General features: G+C 39.4%; 1 protein-coding gene and 1 long non-coding RNA gene across 2 annotated transcripts in view; one reads left to right on the top strand and one right to left on the bottom strand.

Moving 5' to 3' along the window:
* Positions 1–20,944, top strand: part of LOC309627970 — a 749,424-nt gene that overhangs the window by 258,738 nt on the left and 469,742 nt on the right. The gene's annotated exons all lie outside the window — the stretch shown is intronic.
* The window catches only part of BTC (betacellulin), a 42,416-nt gene that overhangs the window by 4,259 nt on the left and 17,213 nt on the right, over positions 1–20,944 (bottom strand). Inside the window, exons 2-4 of the mRNA XM_082390838.1 lie at positions 13,360–13,458; positions 6,342–6,459; positions 920–1,066 (exon numbers count right to left, since the gene is read on the bottom strand). Of these exons, the coding sequence (XP_082246964.1) occupies positions 920–1,066; positions 6,342–6,459; positions 13,360–13,458 (364 nt within the window). The remainder of the gene's footprint in view (positions 1–919; positions 1,067–6,341; positions 6,460–13,359; positions 13,459–20,944) is intronic.

Raw genomic sequence — 20,944 nt, 5'->3', positions numbered from 1 at the left:
GAAGGTAGCATTTTAGAAAATGCCTTTTTAGCATGCTCTGTGGGAGTCCTGGCCTGATAAAAAATTTGATGAGTTTCCAAAACTAACTTAAGAATTATACCAAGCCATTCTGTCTCAGAGAAAAAACAAGGTTCTTCTTAATTACCAAAGATGAGGTATATAATGAAAAGTAAAGACAGGAGGAAAGTGCAGTCATCTTTCATAAATAAAATTCATTATTTTAATGTGACCAAGAAAAAAATATTTTTGTTTGTTTCCATCTTTCAAAGTTGTTGTGTCATGGTACAGTTTAAGAATATAAAAGTATTGTTTAGCCTATTAATAAACCCACATAAAATATGATGGACTTTAGGACTAAATAATGGACTTCTTAAATTGAGATATAACTGATATATAGCATTGTATTCATTTCAGGTATGACTTGATATTTGGTTATATTACAAACCGATCACCACAATAAATTTAGTTAACATCCATCACCACACATAGTTACAAAAGTTTTCTTTCTTGTGATGAGAATTTTAAGATCGCCTCTCTAAGCAACTCTCAAATATACAATACTGTATTATTAACTATAGTCACCATTAGTACATTACATCCCCAGGACCTATTTATCTTACAACTAGAAGTCTATACATTTAGGTCACCTTCATTCATTTTGCCCAACTCCTTTTTTTTTAATTAGGAGATTTATATAAATTTTATTTTAAATTACAATAATTATGCTCAGAAAATGACAAAAATTATATGTCCTGTGTTTATTATAAATGCTTCTAAATAAATGATGGCAAACTGTGAAAAGTGATTTAAATCAAAGCAAAAAGGAAAGAGAAAAGGTAGGAAGGAGGGAAGGAAGAAAAGAAGATAGGAAAGATAAAAGTTTTCAGATTCCCTTAAAATTAAATTTAAAAGTACTTACTGACAGCATGTGCAGACACCGACCACCAAAATGATAAAAATTACCATAACTGCTATCAAACAAATCACCAAAATCTGCCCTCTGTCTCCTCTTAGGTAAAACAAGTCAACTCTCTCACATCTTGCCCCAGCGTAGCCTTCATCACAGCTATAAAAGTGAAACAAGAAGAGGGCAACAAGGTCAAAAGTGAAAGACTTTTAAGAATCTTTACTGTTTCCTTTTTGAAGAAACTAACACTGTATTCATTACTTGGAATTAATAAAGGGTGTAGTTCCTTAAAAAATGTTAAGTTGTACAACCACTGTGTTCATGAGAAATTTCATTCTTCGCTGAAAACCTGTCATCCCTTGAACATCATTAATAATATGCCTAATATCAATAAACAGGGATGATAAAAATTTACTAAGATCTGTCTTGAAAGGAAGGAGGTGATAAAATTCCCTACACAGCACTCCCAAGTGTTTAAATACCCCCGGGACAGGGAATTCAAAAAGCCCCAGGATTTCCCATTTCATCATAGGACAATACAAAGCGTTTCAGTGTGCCCAAATTCTCCTATTATAAATTATTTTTAAAGTATATGGTTTTATATGATCAAACATGGAAGACATAGAAAGCTCCATAAATGTTATTCTACAGGATTTCTCTCCCCCCAAGCCCTAGCCCCCTGGCCTCTCTTTTTAACTTCCATGCAACCGTTGTGGTTCTACTGCTTTCATGAGTAGCAGCTAGGTAACACTCTTCCCTTCACCACCTCCCCAACTGCATCCCCTCAAAATACAATAGGTCTCACCCTCTCCAGTTCCTTTATCTGACCCTCTGAGGCCACATATTCAGAACTGTACACCATTCCCTCCACTCTCCTCTAAATGCCCCTTTTTCCTATGGCCCTAGTAAAGTGCCGTGACCAGAAATCAACAGACTCTCCAAATGGCACTATTCCCCCTCCCATTCTTCCAACTCCATCAAACAGTCCTGAATTCACCTCAACTTAGCAGATGACCCACGTCTGAAGGTGCAGATACAGAGCCATTTGACCAAGCCGAGATTTGTCCAAGCAACACTCAACCCCCTAAAGCTCAGTGATTTAGGGACCATCCATAGTATTCTCTGAATTGTGTAAGATGCGTAAAAGATGACTAAGAAGTTTGTCTGAGGCTATTTTAAAACCAAAATTATATGTTGTAACATCAACACCTTTGCACTAACAAATATTCTCCCTTTTTCTTCTCCTCAGACTCATTCAAAACACAAAGAGATACTGGTCATATACATAATTATTGAAATCTCAGAAAGATGAAGCTCTACTTCTTACAAAGATTCCTGTGCAACCTCATTTTTTGTTGTGTTTGTTTGTTTGTTTGTTTTACGAAAGGATCTATTGCCAGGCCACTCGAGAGTTTATGTTTGATAAGAGCTAAGGCAGTTAATTCCCACAAAGTTTTATTTCTCAAGTAAGGAGATCCCTTACTGGTAATATTGTAGCTGATACAATGCTTAAAAAAAAAAGCCTCGCTCAGTTACAACCATCAATTGAAAGGTGAGGCTCAGTGCAAGCAAAGGAGAAAAAACACCTAATGCCATCTATTGCAAAATGACCCCAGGATGTATGAGGGAAAATTGCTTCCTGCAAGATAGCTAAGCTCTTCATTGCAAGGTCAAAATAACAGGAAGAGAGCTTAGAAATATCTTGAAATATCAAAAATCTTTTGCACATGGGACTGGAACTGGGGTGGGGGGGGAAATCACTTTTAATTGCATGTGTGGGAGGGTGGTCTTTAGTTTTGTTTTTTTTTTTAAGGTTATAATTAAAATCTACAAATAGAGTATCTTCCAGTTAGCAGAAATGTTTCTCTAACAAATTTACTAAATACAGCATTTTTAAACAATAACTGTGCCCATAAAATACATAGCAATTACTTGCTGCTCTTTTAGAAAGTTTTTCTAATTATAAGCTCTGGGTTCAGTTGCTCACCCACGCTTTACATGAATTTCTCAGTAAGCAGTCCCTCCTGTAACTTATAACCCAATGAAGCCATGTAGCTGGTCAGACCCTTACACAGCCAGTTACAGTGGCTCTCATATTGTTTCACTGCTCATCAAATTAATAACATATCAGCTGATGGTCATTTCAATGGGAGAGGAAGAGGCAAAGGGTGAAAGATGCTAGTAGATGTTTAATAAATGCTGAGCAGATGAATAAATGAGTTTTTATTTAATAAACATCTTATAAATTAAAATTAAAAATAACATTTAAAGATGCTATGACCCTTGAAGACTCTGAAAAATCAGGATTTGGGATCGCTGTTCGGAAACAATCACCAGACACTGTTCTAAGAGATGTGTAAGTATTAACTCAATTGATTCTTATAACAACCTTTGAAGTAGGTGCTATTATTAACCCCATTTGACAGGTGGAGAAACTGAGGTAAAGAGAAAATAAGTGAGTGGGGTTGGATTCAAATGCAGGAAGTCTGGCTCCCCAGTTCATGCACCCACCCACATGTAACACCGCCATGTAAATAAATCAAAGTTATGTACCTGGAAACAAACCGTCTCCATTCCAAGAAAATACCGAGAAGACTAAGAAGGGACTTGAGTTATTTGAAACACACTTTGGCTTTTTATGTAAAGACAGGAGTCCACAAACTCCTATGATGCCAAGCAAAAGGAGATATTTCTGGTTTCCCAAGATAGCGTAGTCACCAGTGACAAGACAGCTTTGCTTGATCTGTGCTACACCAAGTCACCTAAAAGGTCAGGCCTAGGATGTATATACCTCCCATTCACTTGAATGGTACAATTTATGGAACATTTACCCTGTGCTGGGTATCACAATAAGTATTTTTGCCTGATGTATTATTTTGCTTAATTTTCAACACTTGAAAGGAAGATGTTATCTTCTTTTATAGATGATAAAACACTCAGGGGCTTCCCCGGTGGCGCAGTGGTTAAAAATCCACCTGCCAATGCAGGGGACACGGGTTCGAGCCCTGGTCCGGGAAGATCCTACATGCCGTGGACCAACTAAGCCCGTGCGCCACAACTACAGAGCCTGCGCTCTGGAGCCTGCGTGCCACAACTACTGAGCTCGCATGCCACAACTACTGAAGCCCGTGCGCCTAGAGCCTGTGCTCGGCAACAAGAGAAGCCAACGCCATGAGAAGCCATGAGAAGCCCGCACACTGCAACGAACAGTAGCCCCCGCTCGCAGCAACTGGAGAAAACCCGTGCGCAGGACCCAAGACCCAACGCTGCCAAAAATAAATGTAAATAAAATAAATAAATTTATTTAAAAAAAAAAAAAAAACACTCAGGAAAGGTGACTGACCCATTGTTAATGCTGCTTATAACCGGCGGAAACAAAATCTTGACTTAGGTCTGTCTTACTCCAAACCCTGAGTCCTGATTCGTGTGCTCTTCCTCCTCCCCTTGATTTTTGTATCATTCCACCACCAAGAAGGGGTTCCTGGTTCAGATTAAGGTCTTGGTTTCGACATCTAGCACAGCACTAGATGAACCATGACAGAGGGACTTGTTCATTTATCCATCAGACATTTCTTGCGTACCTAGTAAATTCTAGGCACTGTGCTCGGCACTGGAATATGAAAATGAATAAGCCATCATCCCTGGCCTCTAGGAGCTCACAGCCACAGAAGGGCTGTCCAGAGAAATCAGCAGTGATGCTCCAGGGAAAAAAGCTTTCGTAGAAGTGTGACTGAATCACAGAGGAAGGACATCGAACCCAAATCAACGCCGGGGTCCAGGAGGCGCTGATGTTTGAGTTGTATCTTAAAGTGTCAGTAAGAATAAACTTTCCAGACTATGAGAAGAGCTTGTCTAATAAGCCATGCAAAGGAATGTAGGATTATGGAGGAACATTGGGGAATAGTGGTGAGGGACATGGCTAGAAAGTCAAGCCAGGACCAGAGGAGCTAGGGAGAAAATGGGTTTTAACCTCTGACTGAGGGGGACAGGCTGTGTATTGATCTCAGGCAGGTAGATTACACCCTGTGGTTTTCATTCTAGAAGGCAGCAATATTAAAGAACAGTACATCTACAGACATAGGGACCAGTTAAAGAAATGTACTGGGTTAAAGGGCATTAATCTTTTAAAAATTCATTATATTCTCCCAATTAAATGAATTTTTAAAAAAACTCAACCCCTGGACTTCCCTGGTAGTGCAGTGGTTAAGAACCTGCCTGCTAATGCAGGGGACAGGGGTTCGAGCCCTGGTCTGGGAAGATCCCACATGCCGCAGAGCAACTAAGACCTGCACCACAACTACTGGGCCTGTGCTCTAGAGCCCATGCTCTGCAACAAGAGAGGCCATGGCAGTGAGAAGCCCGCGCACCACAACGAAGAGTAGCCCCCGCTCGCCACACCTAGACAAAGCCCGCATGCAGCAACAAAGACCCAACGCAGCCAAAGATAAATAAATACATTTCTAAAAAAACAAAAATCAGCTCTATCTTTCCCAACACACGCACAAGCACATTTTCCTTATTTCCTTACGTTAGTTTTTTTTCTTATTCCCCTCGAAGTATTATCTGTGTATATTGATTTTTTAATCAAATTTAATTATAATCAAACTTTGAAGAAGTCCATGACTCTTCAATGTTCCACTATATCAGGGCTTGGAATCACTGTTCTGAGATACTTATGAAAAAAAAAAAAAGAATACTGGGGCAACTACACAGAAGAACATCAGCGTTCTATGACTTTAGGTCAAAAATATACTTAAGAAATCATCTTGCTCCTCTACAAGGTAGGGTCTCAGACAGCACTTTAGAGAGACATCTTTAGAAGAAAATAAATATTTAAGATATGCAAAAAATTTGTTTGTGCCTGAGTAAAATTAAACTTGGACTCAATCTACCAAGAGTTGGAAAGAGAACTTTCCTCCCAGTTCCCTGCTGTACTAAAGAGGCTTTGTGAATCTCTAAAAATAGGACTGATTTCCATGCACTTAATTGACACCTGCGAAAGTAGCTTGTAATTTGGCAGAAATTCCTTCATATTTACATTCACTACGAACCACCTAACACATGCCAGAAGACTGTGTTTGCATTCGAGTGCAATAAACCCCTGGGAGTTTATTTGAGCTGAAAAGCATCCTTAACACTGGACAGAAACAGTTTTGCTTGCGCAAGGCAACAGAAGACACAGCCCTGCCTGGAAGGCGATCTGGACTCTTCACACGCTCATATTTCAGCAGGAAAGTGTGCGTCAGTTTCTCCATAAGTAGCTGTCCAACGGGGCCCCTAAACAAGTGGTGCAGGGAGGGGAGGGGGTAGGACCAGGGGGAACTGCATCCCGACAGATGGCTGGATTAGCTCAGACTTTCCAGTCCTGTCACCGCCCCCCGCAAACGGGCACCAGTCTGTACCCCTTTGCTTGTCGGCTCAGCGCTTCACTTACACGCAGGAGGGCGTCTGCTCGGCCACCACGAAGCGACATCTCCCTTTAATGCAGTAATGCTTGTACTGCTTGGGGCACCGAGAGAAGTGGCCTCTTCGCTTTGGTTGTGTGGTCGTAGCTGAAGAATGAGAAGTGATTCAATAAATCAACTCACTTTAAATACACATTTGTACGTACAATCCTATTCCTACCTGTACTGCCAGTTTTTCTGTGGAATATACTCCAATCTCTCATTTCTCCTTCTCCCCGCACTGGCATATGTCAGACTTTGGTGACCCGAAACTAGCCCTAGAGATTGGCTAATGGGGATTGTGACAGGAACGTTTCATATTTTAACTAAGATTTCTGTCCAAACTACCTCTCAGAAACGTTGGTGCTGTTTAAAGGGTAAAGCATAATTGTGGTAAGAGAGGAGGCTCTTCTTTCCGTGAAGATTGTCAGAGACATGGGGCTGATGGCATTGAAGAGAGAGAAGGGTTTTTTCCTTTCTTTTTCTTTTTTTAACTTAAACACAGCACTTAGTGCCAGATGCTGGTCTATATGCTTTATAGAGAGAGTCATCCCTCGGTATCTGAGGGGGATCGGTTCCAGGACCCCAGGTGACAGCAAAATCCGCAGATGCTCAAGTCCCTTGTATTAAATGGCATTTACAGTCGGTCCTCGGTATCCCCCAGTTGGGATCCGTGGTTGGTTGACTCTGCGGATGCAGAACCCGCAGATTCGGAGGGAGGGCTGTATTTACTCATTTCATACTCAAAAGAGGCTTGTGAGGGAAGCACTGTTCTAAGGGCTATTTATGGATGAGCAAAGCACAACTCAAAGAGGCTAAATCACTTTCCCAGATCATGCAGCTAATATGTGGCAGAACTGGGGCTCAAACCCGGGCAGTCCTGTCCCAGAGTCCATGCTCCTGCCTGCTCCACTCTGGTGCTCTGTCAGGCAGGTAGCTGTCATCTGCTCTCAGCCTGCGGCACCCACAAGTCCTGCTTCTCTGAATGGGAGATTATCCCTTTCGTCTGACCCCTGGAGGGTTTCTCTTGCCCTGAAGGAGGAAAACACTGTAAGCTTCATATCCAGGATTTCACTCCTACACTGACCCTTGTCTTACCTTTTAGAATCTTAATTGCCTGATTTTTCAAAGTGGGAGCCAGGGGGTGTAATATGGAGCGATTTCTCCATCGTTTACATGTAGAAAATTTCAAGAAACAAGGATTGTCAAGAGAAACAGGAAAGAAATACTAACTAGCTGTTCCATGTGTTGATTCACAACAGACACCTGCCCACACCCAGAAGAAACTGCTAACTAGCCAGCTCCAGCCCAGGGTCGGCCTTTCCATAGTCATGGTATGACCGACAGCTTGCAGGACTCAGACACCTGTGGAACCAGAAAGCCTACAGTGGTCACTTCAGAGGGCATTTCACACTAGGCTTGATATGGCACCTGGCACCCCAATGACATTACACAATCCCTTTATAAATAGCAGTGACTACTAAACTTCTTAATTAATATTATGAAATGAGTATATATATATATATATATATATATATATATATACACATATACATATACATATATAAAAAAATTGCCCAGGGTCACCGGAGAGGAGAATTGCAAAGGACTCTGGATGATCTATACACAGCAAATTTCTGTGATGCCAGGTCACAGAGTTTCAGAGGGTGACAGAATATTTTTGAGGCACTGGCTGACCTGGTTTTGGTTGGTGACTTGATTACCAGCCATGCTGACTGCCTGTATGTGCCAGACATTTGCTGCCATGCATGCCAATCAATGGGACTCTTATTGAAATTTCTCCCAGAAATAACTGCAAAATGTCTCAAAGGCAAAGATCTGTGTATTTTGGCAAATAAATCGATCGAATGAAGGTCAGCTTCCATCCATCAAGTACTTCCTCTTTCCATAGCCCTGTAGCAGGCATTGGAAAACATCAAAGAAATAAGGGCGATCCTATCTAACTATCTACATTGGTACAATAGAACAAATTTAAGTCAATAAAAAGCAACAAATGAGTAAAAACAACCATAGTAACCATGGAAACATGGAAACACTGGAAAAAATACTGGCTTAGGAGGAAGGAAATTAGTGTTTCATTTTCAGCTCTGCCTTTCCTGAGCCCTATGGGTCCAGGCAAGCTAATTAAGCTGTCTGAGCCTCAGTTTCATCATCTGGAAATTGAAGATGATAACATCTACCTTAAAGGGCTGTTGAGAGGCTCAAATAAAAAATACATGTGGAAATTCCTAGCAAAGTACCTGGGACAATAAAGTCCTCGGTAAATGAGTTGATCCTAGAATCTTGAAAATCTTGACAATTTGAAGAGAAATCTTGTGCCAGTACAAAGAGGGCTTATCTAATTAAAGAAAATTTCTAGGAAATGTAGACTTTTTTAGGAGGAGGTGAGCAAGCAGCTGAGTTGTGGAGAAGGTCAAGAGCAAAAGCCCGGGGTCGGGAATATGCCAGCCTTATGCGGGAGGTGGGTGGTAGGTTTAATGGCTATGGAAGAGACCTGAAGGAGAGAAGCCAAGGATGGCTGTGAGTGGAAGTCAGAGACCACAAATGTCAGTGGGCTGAAGTGTTTACCCTTGAAATACAAGGTGGGAGAGAGCTGAAGAAGGTTCTTATGGATTAAATTACATGAAATATGTAAAAACTAAACTGTGAAGTATTTTATCAATGTATTAGACAGGAAAGTGCAGAATGGATTAAAGTAAGATGCCAAGGGGGAAAAGAGGAATCCAAGGCATATCCGAGCCATGCAGACATACAGACATACATGATATAGGCCTGGGGCAGGGAAATGGAGGGCAAGGAGATGAATTTAAGAATAGATAATCAACAAGGACCTACTGTATAGCACAGGGAACTCTACTCAATACTCTGTAATAACCTGTATGGGAAAAGGATCTGAAAAAGAATAGATATATGTGTAACTGAATCACTTTGCTGTACAACTGAAACTAACACAACACTGTAAATCAACTATACTCCTATAAAGAAGCAGTAAGACTTACTGACAGATCTCTTTGCTCCAGAAAGGTCTTTTCTACTTTGCAAAGCACACCTGACTTTAAATATAAGCCATATGGCTCTGTATCCTGAACTTTACTAATTCCTCTGGCTGTCACGCCCCTTTAAACATAGCCAGTCTTTTAATAAACACCATACAGAGCAAGATACCAGAGAGCGCCTTAACCAGCAGCTGCTGGATGCAGTGATTTGATCAGCCATGGTTCATCCAAGCAACACAAATCCATGCCAGGGAAATGTTTGCCAGGCCCTGTTTTGATTGCTCACAGAGTTCTCTCCTTTGCAAATAAGCATGCCCTTAAATATTCCCAGCATTATTTGGATTTAAAAACCCTTCCATGCCACCAAGCAGAAAATGTCCTGTGATTTCTCTCTGGAACTTTAAAACCTGGAAGAAAAATTAATCACACATACCGCGTCCCCCCCCAAAAAAAACCCAAATGGGATCCTCTCTCTTTCTCATGGTAATCAGAAGGCTTATCAGCATTCCCCCTTTTGAAATGCACCGAAAATTCCAGTTGCTTTCATCTAATATTCATCAAGGTCACATTATCTGAAAATTGAATAGCTGTGAAGTCTAACATTTTCTGATTATTATGAGACCTGATGACATAGGGCAGGGGATGGCAAAATCTACCCTTCCATTCCAGAGATGTTTACCAAGAAAAAGGAAAAGTTAATCTTATGACAAAAGAATGATTAGTCCCATGTATTGTGTTTCTCTTTTGAGAAGTAAATGGTATGGTCTTGAAAATGTAACAGCCGTGAAGATTTCCCTGACACTGGGGGTGGTGGAACTTAACCGATCTTTTTCCCTTCCACCTTACTCTTTTCCAACCCACATTCCTCAAACCAAAACCTTCCTCTGGGAGTGAGTTTGTCCCACAAAATTGCTGGAGAATATTACATGTACCAGAGGACCAGATCGCAACACAATCTTATAAGCAGATGGGCACCACAGGTAACATATCGTAAACTCTTCATGACACTGTATTTCAAAGATTCTACAACCAATTAAATAAGAAACCACCAGGGCTACTGCAGGTCAGTGATGTCAAAATTTGATTCTAAGAGTTAGTAAAAGGGATCAGGAAAAAGAATAGCTTTCACTGATAGTATGGGCAGATAGATAGGAAGTGGTCACCTTCTTCGGGTCATATGAATAATTAGATGACATGTGATGGATTCCCTTGGGTCAAACTAAAGTGGAGGAATACAGCAGACACCCAAATAACCTAGTTTAAATATGGAATTTTCCTCAGTTTGATGGATGCTTTGATTGAACAGTGTGATTCCTTAGTCTTTCTGTACATGATTCTTAACCTCAAGCCAAAACAGGCTTTGTGATGCCTTTGTGATTAAAACTCTTCACAATTGATACATTAGGTTTACTTTTCAGAAAACCTTCCCTTATTTACTCCAATAATGCTCATGAAAAATCTATTTAATGATTTTTCAAATGATATTAATATCAGCAAATCTGAAATCAACTCTAAGGGTAATATACAATTACTATGACAATGCATTTTTGGTAAATCTCATTACAATGTTTATAACCTCTTGTATCTCTACCTTTAGTTAGATACATAGTTCAATCTCTGTGTAAGAGATTTAAAAAGGGATACTAAATTTTGAGATAGAAGTCCCACAAGTGTTACCAAGGAGAGAGAGGAAGGAAAACAAATACCTATAAATTCATCTTCTCACACAGATATCTGACCTAAAAAATAGGGGGAACAACCAGTGCACAGAAGAGTTCAAGTGGTCACAGCAGAGTCTGGAGAAAGGTTGCCTCCTATTCTATGAAGTACAGCCTGAGGCTTTAATATTCTAAGCATCTTCCCAATAAGAGTTTCTTCATTTTACAACCTTCTTAAGCCAAGAGGGGAGGAAGAAAGTTTTATATTTTTTAAGTTAATTTTCCTTCTTATCTTGCCAACTATCTCTGTGGGACAGGGGAATGTAAATTCATGATGCTCTTGAAAAAGTGCAAAATTGGAAAATTTATTGTAATTGAGGATTCCCATTTGTCTTACATTCAATGCTGTTTCCTGTAAAAATGTGAACTGGTCTGTTTCTCCAGGAAAAGAAAAATAAATCTCACAGATGTACTTATTACCCTCCTGGGCTACTAGGATATGCTTACACGGGGGGTGCCAATCAGGTCTGATCAGCATGTCTTTTACCCAGAAGGACTGTGCCAACCATTTCTGAGCTTACAGGAGTGAACCTTCACTTAGAGCTGCCCTTTTCATTCCAGCCCTTTAAAGGAAGAAAAAAGAATCTAGTGTTGAGATTTGAGTGTATTTCATGTATCTAAAATTATTCATGGCTAGGAGACAAAGAAGAATCAACAGGGAAAAAATTGTATTTCCTTTTGTTTTTCAAGAGTGCATGTGGGAAAAAAAAAAAAAAAAGAATGCATGGGATACCTCCTTTGCTCATTCTCCCCTGCTGTTCTGACCTCAGCTCCCCTCACCTCTAAATTTTGCAATGCATTGAGGCTCAATGCTTTCTCATCTCTTCTCCTCTCTCCTCTTAAAGTTTCAGTTCTGTAAGATAAATAATTTCTAGAGATCTACTATACAACATCAGATGCCATAATTAATAATATTGTACTGTACACTTAAAATTTTGTGAAAAGGGCGGATCCTACGTTAAATGTTTTTACTACAATAAAAGAATTTAAAAATACATTTAGGAGGAGGATGAGGAAGATTTTTTAACACTGTCAATCATCAGGTTATGGAATAATCTCCCAAAGGAAATGTGAAAATGTTGTCATTTAAGACATTTGAAACCAGACTGAAGAAAAGCACACAAACACATAAAGTTGGCTTTGTCCTTCTCACTACATGGGTGACAGGACCCGCACAAGCATGACCTAAGACAGCGATGCCAGACCACCCACTAGCGGGAGGGAAAAAAAGATGAAGGTTGGGCTGGAACTGATGACTCACATCAGGATGACTTGCTCAGCGTGTTCCTGGCTCAGTTACAACATTCCCAGGGTGCTAGGAAAGGAGCACTTACACCACATCACCATACTCCCAGCTCAGAGAAGTTTCCAGGGAATACAAGAGGCTCTTCTCCACTCTGCCCTACTTTTGCAATTGGCCTGTGTTGTGTTTTGTTTTGTTTTAAAATAAGAAACAGCTCCTGTAGAACACCAGACCATGCAATTTATAAAGGACAGACAGACCTTAGACCAGGAGTCAGCCAACTATGGCCCAAAAGCCAAATCTGGCCCACAGCCTGTTTCTCTAAATAAAGTTTTATTGGAAGACATCCAAGGCCATTCATTTGCATAGGTCTATGGCTGCTTTCATAGTTCAGTGGCAGAGCAGAATTGTTGCAACAAAGACCGTATGACCCACAAAACCTAAATTCTTATTATCTGACTCTTTACTAAGGCTGATCCCTGCCTCAGACTACTAACTTTGAGAATACTAATTCAGGAATCTCCAAGGTAAAATATGTTTTAAAATTGTTGCCTTCTTCCCTTCTTTTAAGTTATAAAATAGAAAAAAAAAATTTTTTTAATTTGAATAGAATATGCCAGCTTTCTATGAATCTAGTCCAAGACATCACATGCTAGAAGCTGAAGCACACACACATCTACGATGCCCAAAATAGTATAATGATGACGAATGGAAGCACTAGAATGAGAAAGACCTGAGCGTGAATCCTAGATTTGTGATGTATCAGCTGTGTGACCTTTGGCAAGTTACGTATTCTTTCTAGCTTCACCTTGAAATAAAGTAAAAAATATTATCCAGCTCATAGGGTTCTTGCAAGGAGTGAGTGAATTACTCTATGTAAAGCCCAGAACCTGGTACATTAACATGTGCTCAAAAAACTACCGAGTTTTATGATTACTATATTATCAACAACTTAAAATTTAGGGGGGTCAAGTTTCTGAGGTTGAATATAAGGCTGATAAAAACAAATGCATCTCTTGTTATGCATTACCTGGGCAGTTTTCTCCACGATCTCCACAGAGAGGGCCATCATTTTCAGGACTCCTGGTTGAATTCCCATCTGCCACAACACAGTGGAGGATCGCTAGACCTTCAATTTTAAAACAGAACCAAAACAAACATGAAAACTTGTTCAATGAAAATGTGCTCAATGTGAAAGATTCTATCAAAGTCATGACGATTTATGAAAATAACAAGCCTGTGGCTCCCATTTCCAAGTCATTCTCCCGCAGCAAGGGAGGGCTACACAGGCCAGCGTGGCTCATTTTTTAAGCTCAGGGCTCAAGACAGAATTTTCAAGCCAGCATCACTTACATCCTGTGTAGCAATGTATTTTCTCCATGCCACACGGACCCAGTGTTTTTCAGGTATAAATTGTTGAGTGTGCTTCTTTCTGGGGAGATGCGAACTAGATATTCAATTCATAGGAATTATTTAAAAATTTCAAATTCCTCCAGCTAAGTACCTCTGTCTCTGACAAGGACAGGCTTCACAGAAAGGCATGGGGAAGAGAGGAACGCTGTGTTGAGGTTAGGACAGCTTAGAATGCAAAGCGTAGTCCTTGCGTGGGTCCTGATTCAAACAAAGCAACAGTAAAAATCACTTATGAGATAATTAAGGAAATCTGACATTGTCTGGACATTAGAGAATATTAAGAAATTGTTATAGTTTCAAGTGTGATAATGATATTGTGGTTTGGATATAAAAAACAGAGTCCATATCTCTTAGAGATATGTATTTAAATACTTATTAAGGAAATTAATGTATCTCTGATTTGCTTTAAAATAATCCAACCAGGGAAGAGGGCTGTGAGGTAGTGAGGGAAAGGCATAGATGAAACAAGATTGGCCACAGATTGGTAACTCTTGAAGCCGGGTGGTAGGTATATCAAGGGTCACTCTGCTGTTCTCTCTACTTTTATATATATATTTTTAAATATCTATAATAAGAAGTTGGAGAGGGGAGGGCAGTGGAGGAGAGGTAAGACGGCTTGGTAGTTAATTTTTCCTGAGTTCACAACCTGCTTTTGCCACTTTACAGCCATGCACATTGGGCAAGTTTTATAACCTCTCAGTTTCCTCATCAGCAAAGTGGATATGATTATTATCTCTTCTTCAGAGCATTGTGAGGATTCATCCAGTTAAGTGTGCAAAGCACTTAATACAGTGCTGGCACATAATCGATGTTCAATTAAATTCTCATTATTATGTAACTGGTAGGAACAGAGTAACTTGCCCACTGGTTGTACTGACATTTATACATCTAGCCAAGGTTCTAAACTATACATGTCCTCCAGTACAATTCAGTTCAACAAATATCCACGAGCACCCAGAAACACACAGGTGGATAGGACATGCTCTGCCCTCAAACTGCTCCAAAGCTACTAAGGCAGGTAATCAGCCAACCAAGTAACCAAAACACAAAGTGAGAGTATTGTACCAGAGAACAATAGTATCCAGAAAGTTCAAAGGCCAAAAGGTCTTCAAAAAGAGTCTTTCAAAACAGAAATTCTTTTCTGTCTCTACTGAATTAGAAAAAAATTTTTTTTTAAAAAGAGGTGGTAACTAGCGTTGGAAACAGTGAAGAGAAATAGAAACTCATATCCATTGGGGATGGGTAAATTAGTATTACATTTCTGGAGGACAATTTAGCACTATGCGTGCTAAAAGCTAAAAGCTTAAAATTGTACATGCACTTAAATCCAGTAATTTCATTTCTCGTACTTTTTCCTAAGGAAATATTTTAACATACATAAAAAGATTTCACTACAAAATTTCTCCATGTGACATTGGTTATAAAAAATTAGTAATTACCTTAATATCTAACAATAGAGAATTGATTAAATATATGGAGTACTTCCATGCAATAAAATGCTATTCAGCCATAAAAAATGATTTTCAAACATTTTCAAAATATTCCTCAGTAAGAGAAGCAGGCTACAGAATAGTGATGTAGTGGGATCCGAGTGTTTGCATCTGTTTGTGATAAGTATAAAAATATCCATACAGATAAATAGCCAAAAAAGTTGGGTAAGTAAGTAGGTAGAGAGTTGCCCACAATGGTTAGAAGAAGACTTTTTCCTTAATTTTCTTTATTTGTACTTTCTTATTTTTCTACCTGAATATTCTGTTTGTTGCAACAAGAAAAAAGGAGTACCTCAAAATTTAAGAAAAGAAACAACAATTTGGCCACCAAATTTCCAGATTTTTCCTATCTTTTATCCCAACACCTGGCCCCCTGCTTTCACACTTAGAACAAACCAGAAACAATCATTTATGACTTCTCAAGCACAGGAATTGTATATTAATCAGTTTGGTAATTCTGGAATCTAACACAGAATACAATGGATATTCAACAAATGTTGAAAGATTGACCAATCTTAGGTCAATCTATAAACAAACAAACAAACTAAACAATCAATTTCTAGTGGAAAATTTTAACCATCTTCTTTTTTACTATAAAAACAGGTTTAAATCATTTTTAAATTCCCATACACGGGCTTTCTTCATGGGCAGATTCAAGAGGCATTAATCCTGCAGTTGATCTGTTCTGATGATGGAAATTGAAAAGTAAACTAAATCTCATAAAGATTCAACATCTGCAAACTGAGGATGACAATATCTCTGCCTCAGGGGTATTGTAAAAACTAAGTTGAGTAACATAAGAAAAGGCACACACAGGGCTTGGCACATAGTATACAATTTTTAGTCTTCTACTCCTTCCCACTATCGCTTATGATTTAACACATCATTCTTTATTTCCACGTAACAGAGGAAGTCCTGATTCCATTGAAACCCTGCCCGGCCCTCCGAACATTCTGGCAGGCTGAGCCCAGGCTCTCTTCTGCTAAGGCTTACTCCACATGCTGGCATCAGCTGGCAAAGGAATTCCACTGGGTAGAGCCCCTGCAGAGGACCCCTTGCGGTAGAGACATTCTCAGGCCAACCAGACACCAAGCTCAAGGCTCTGGGACAGGGTACACAGTTCCTCCTACTCCCACCTAATAATCTTCATCAGCTGGTGGTCATGAACCAAATCGAGCTTGAGCCTGAAGAACCATTTACTTAGTCTGCATAGTTTTTAAAAATTGAATCATGACCGTTCATATCAAGCCTGGATTTTCCTGCTTCTATTTAAAAAGCAGAAGGTCTGGCAACACAGATCTGAAACACCTTCATGGCAACAGCTGGCTAGAGCCTAGTAGCATGTGACCCCTTGAAATGCCACAGACCCCATCAGGCTTGCTGCGTTCATTTATTTTAACTGCGTAGACCCTGACAGGCATTTGAGTGAGTGATCTGTATGGAGCGACTCAGAAATCGGAGAAATGCTCACAAAACCATCCACCCAATATTGAAGGTTGCTTCAAAGACAAAGGCCACTCCTGTTCCATCCGTAATTCAACAGATATTTATTAAACATTTTGTGTTTGGCACTGGTGCACAACACTGAAGGTTCAAAGATAACATATTATCACTAACCTCAAGGAGCTCATATTTTGGCAAGGAAGATAGACACACAAATCTATAAGGTATAGTGTGATGAGTACAAAAGAGATAATACAGGAATAACACAGAGTAGAGAATCAACTCTGCCTAGCAGCAAAGACTCACTGAGAAGACGGGAATTATGGTGAGTTTTTAATGAGTAATAAATGATTTTTTAAAACATCAATTAATAACTTCTAGAAAATGAAAATTGTGTAAGCAAGATAACATAATTATAGTACATTATTTGTTTCAGCAGTGGGCAATATTTATATGGTAATAATAATGTAAATACTGATAATTTAACAAAATTTGTCATAAAATCAGGACCAGTAATTAGCCAGCACAGACCATGTGGGGAAAGTGGCTGTGATTAATCATAATCTGTGCTGTGCTAGTTCTTAAGTGTTTTGAGTATCACCCCTATAGTAACTATACTAGAATTAGAAGAGAATCTCAATAGGTAAAAGTCTAAACTTGACAAGTCAAGAAATAGCATTATAAGCATACTGTTTAGCAATACGGAGATAAACACAGAAGAGGCACCTTAAGGAGTCAAAAGTGGTTGATTCTAGGCAGGTGAAGAGGCAGGAAGGCAGGTACAAACATCTGCTATTCATCGTTCTAAACTTTTTAGCACTATTCGATTTTTTAAAATCTGTATATATTTATTACTTTATTAAAAACAAAATTAATTTTTAAGAAAAGGATAATAAAATTGTAATGAACCAGGGCATTCTAAATAAAAGGGACAACTTATAAAAAGACATGGCATGAATAACTTGTCTAGTTCGCTTGGAGGGTGATTGGGGCTTGTGATGGAAGAGGAGACTGGAGGGCTGGTAGGTCACAAATGGCCTAAGAGCCACGTTAGTTACTTTGAGTTCTGTTATGTCGTTAAAATGGGGTCATTGAAAAGTTTTAAGTGAGAAGCAACATGATCATCTTCTTTTCTTTCGGTTCGAAAAGGTTGCTTTAATACAAATACAGGTGATTCAGACATACCTAAATGAGGTGATGGCACACAAATCTGTACGGAGAAGAAGAAATGAATGCGAGAGATATTCACAAAGTGAAATACAAAAAAAGACTTGTTGACTAATGGGCTAGGGTGGGAGATAAGGAAAAGGGAGTCTAGGGTGACTCCGGAGTTTGTAACTAGAGTGAATGTCAGGATTGTGGTCCCAATCACAAATATAAGGTATACAAGAAGACAGGTTGAGGATTACTGTAGACTGAATTTCTTGTTGAAACCTAACCCCTAATGGGATGTGACGGGCCTTTGGGAGGTGATTAGGTTGTGAGGGTGGAGACCTTGTGTATGGGATCAGGACCCTTGTAAAAGACACCTCACAGAGCTCCCTTGCCCCTTCTGCCATGTGAGGACACAGCAGAAAGATGGCTGTCAAAAAAAAAAAAAAAAAAGAAAGATGGCTGTCTATGAACCAGGAAGCAGGCTCTCACCAGACATTGAAAATCTACTAGAGCCCTTCATCTGGAACTTATCAGCCTCCAGAACTGTGAAAAATAAATGTTTGTTGTTTACAAGCCACCCAGTCTATGTTATTTTATTATAGCAGCCCAAACTGACTGAGACAGGCATGGAGAAAAATTCAGTTTTAGACACTCTGAATTTGAGATGACTGTGTCTTGTTTAGAGACAGTAAATGGATATTAGATCTGGAGCTGTGGAGTGAAGTCATAGCTACGGGTTCTACATTTAGGAGTTATGAGAAATAAACTGGTATTTAATGCCACACATATTGATCTGTTAGAAAGAGCCATGTGAAAAGAGAAGCTGATTATAGATAGAATACTGAAAAAAAATCAATATAATAGAGGGGTAGAAAGAGAAGAGTCCTCAAGGGATCAAGAAGAGCCACAGAACTAAGAAGAGAGGTTTTCTAGAAGCATTTGGTCAACTGTATAAAAACTGATGGAGAATTAAAGAAAAGAACTGAAATATATGCATTAGATTTGACAACCAAAAAGCAGTAGCAATATCTTGCTAAAGAAATAGTAATGGCATGAAAGCTGTGCAAATAATTGTAGATTACTCTTCACAGATGTTGAACTGAGAAAGGGAGGGGGGTTAAGATTAGTTAATATGTATAGAAAAAAAGAGAGTTATTTTGCTTTTGTTTGATTATGAAAGATAATTATGAAATTATTATTCCTTATGTCTTCCTTATGAAAGACAGGAAGATGCCAAAGGTACAGGAGAGAGGCAAAGGATGAATTAACAGCAGAGCAGAGAGGTTGGAAAGTTTAGCCCAAAAGGCAGGGCCGCTTCTGCAATTGCGATGTAGTCCTTTGCAGTCAAAGTTAGTAATTTTGGCAAGTATAACTCTATTTTGAGTGAATGGAAAGTCTTTGGAAAATAAGAGCTTAAATGTATTTTATATTCAATACATCTGACCTCATTGCTCAAGGAAATCCAAGTTCTGGTTAAAATGAGTGGGAAACATCTAATGTGTTTCTCAACGTCCACATTACTGGTATTTGGACTGGATAATTCTTTGCTGTGGGATTCTGTGCATTGTACTATGACCAGCAGTATCCCTGGCTTTTACCCACAAAATGCCTGTAGCATCCCCCTCCCTTCCTCCACCTGCCACTGAGATGTCACAATCAAAACTGTCCCCAGACCTTGCCAAATGTTTCCTTGGGGGAGAAATTACATTGGTTGAGAACCATTGCAATTCTCTCCAAACTGTTTTAATAGTTTTTATCCAAAACATAGCTTTCATATTTAATATATTCCTTTAATCTAAGTCAATTGCATAGCCTCAAAGGCTCAATTTTTGACTTCTTAGGCAAAATACCATTATCTTTTATGGAAAGATCACCAAACTCAGTCATTAATTCACCATGTGACCTTGAGCTAATTAACACACTATCCTGACCTTTTTCCTCAAGAGAAATTAGGATCATAGGTTCCCTGCCCATTCCATAATCTAGTTCACAAAAATCAAGTAAAATAATATAGCAAAAGAATTTTTAAAGGAAGATACATTATTAAAATTATCTTTATCAGAGAACCTATGGTTCTCTGGAAAACATAATATGGAACTTAGATATGGAAAACATAAGATCTTCATTCAAAAGAGTCACAAATTATATTAAATTTCAGAATTAGTAAGACCCTTAGAGGTATTCACATCTCCTACCAACCCTCAGTTCCCCTAAAAACATCCCCTGGGAGAGTTCACCTTTAAAATTTCAACACAGAGACTTCACTCCCTTCTAAGGCATCACATTTCAATGAGACCATTCATCCATTCTTTCACTCACAATCATTCATTCATTCAAAAAAAATTAAGCACCTATTTCTTTTTTTTTTTTTTTTTAACTTTGGGGTTTATTTATTTATTTATGGCTGTGTTGGGTCTTCGTTTCTGTGCGAGGGCTTTCTCTAGTTGCGGCAAGCGGGGGCCACTCTTCATCGCGGTACGCGGGCCTCTCACTATCGCGGCCTCTCTTGTTGGGGAGCACAGGCTCCAGACGCGCAGGCTCAGTAATTGTGGCTCACGGGTCTAGTTGCTCTGCGGCATGTGGGATCTTCCCAGACCAGGGCTCGAACCCGTGCCCCCTGCATTGGCAGGCAGATTCTCAACCACTGCGCCACCAGGGAAGCCCAAGCACCTATTTCTAAAGCTCTATAAATGCTTCTTTATGTTGAACTGGTTTTTGCCTTCCCATAATTTTACTCTGCTCATTGGAATCACCTAGAATAAGTCTAATCCCTCTTTCTCGTGACTGATCCTCTTATATTTGAAGCCAGAGATCAAGTCTTCCTGAAAGGATTTCTCTTCCTCAGGCTAAACATCCTGGTTCTTCCAACCGTATTTTACCTGACATCATCAAGACCTCTCATAAGCCTTGACATCCTCCTTCAAAACAAGGTTAAAATACAGCGCCATTTTACATGGTTTGGCAAAGACAGAATAGAGTGGGGCTCTCAGCTCTCACATTGTGGGCGCCATATTCCTGATAATGCAGCTCCATAGCATATCAGCCCTTTTTAACTATTCCATTAAATACAGTGTTTTTATTCTGCTTAGAATAAAAGGAAGCTCTTAAACCACT

This window comes from Balaenoptera borealis (assembly GCF_965194805.1).
Source record: "Balaenoptera borealis genome assembly, chromosome: 4".
NCBI lineage: Eukaryota > Metazoa > Chordata > Mammalia > Artiodactyla > Balaenopteridae > Balaenoptera > Balaenoptera borealis.
The sequence above is the reverse complement of the archived record's forward strand: the minus strand, read 5'-3'. Positions and strand labels throughout refer to the sequence as shown.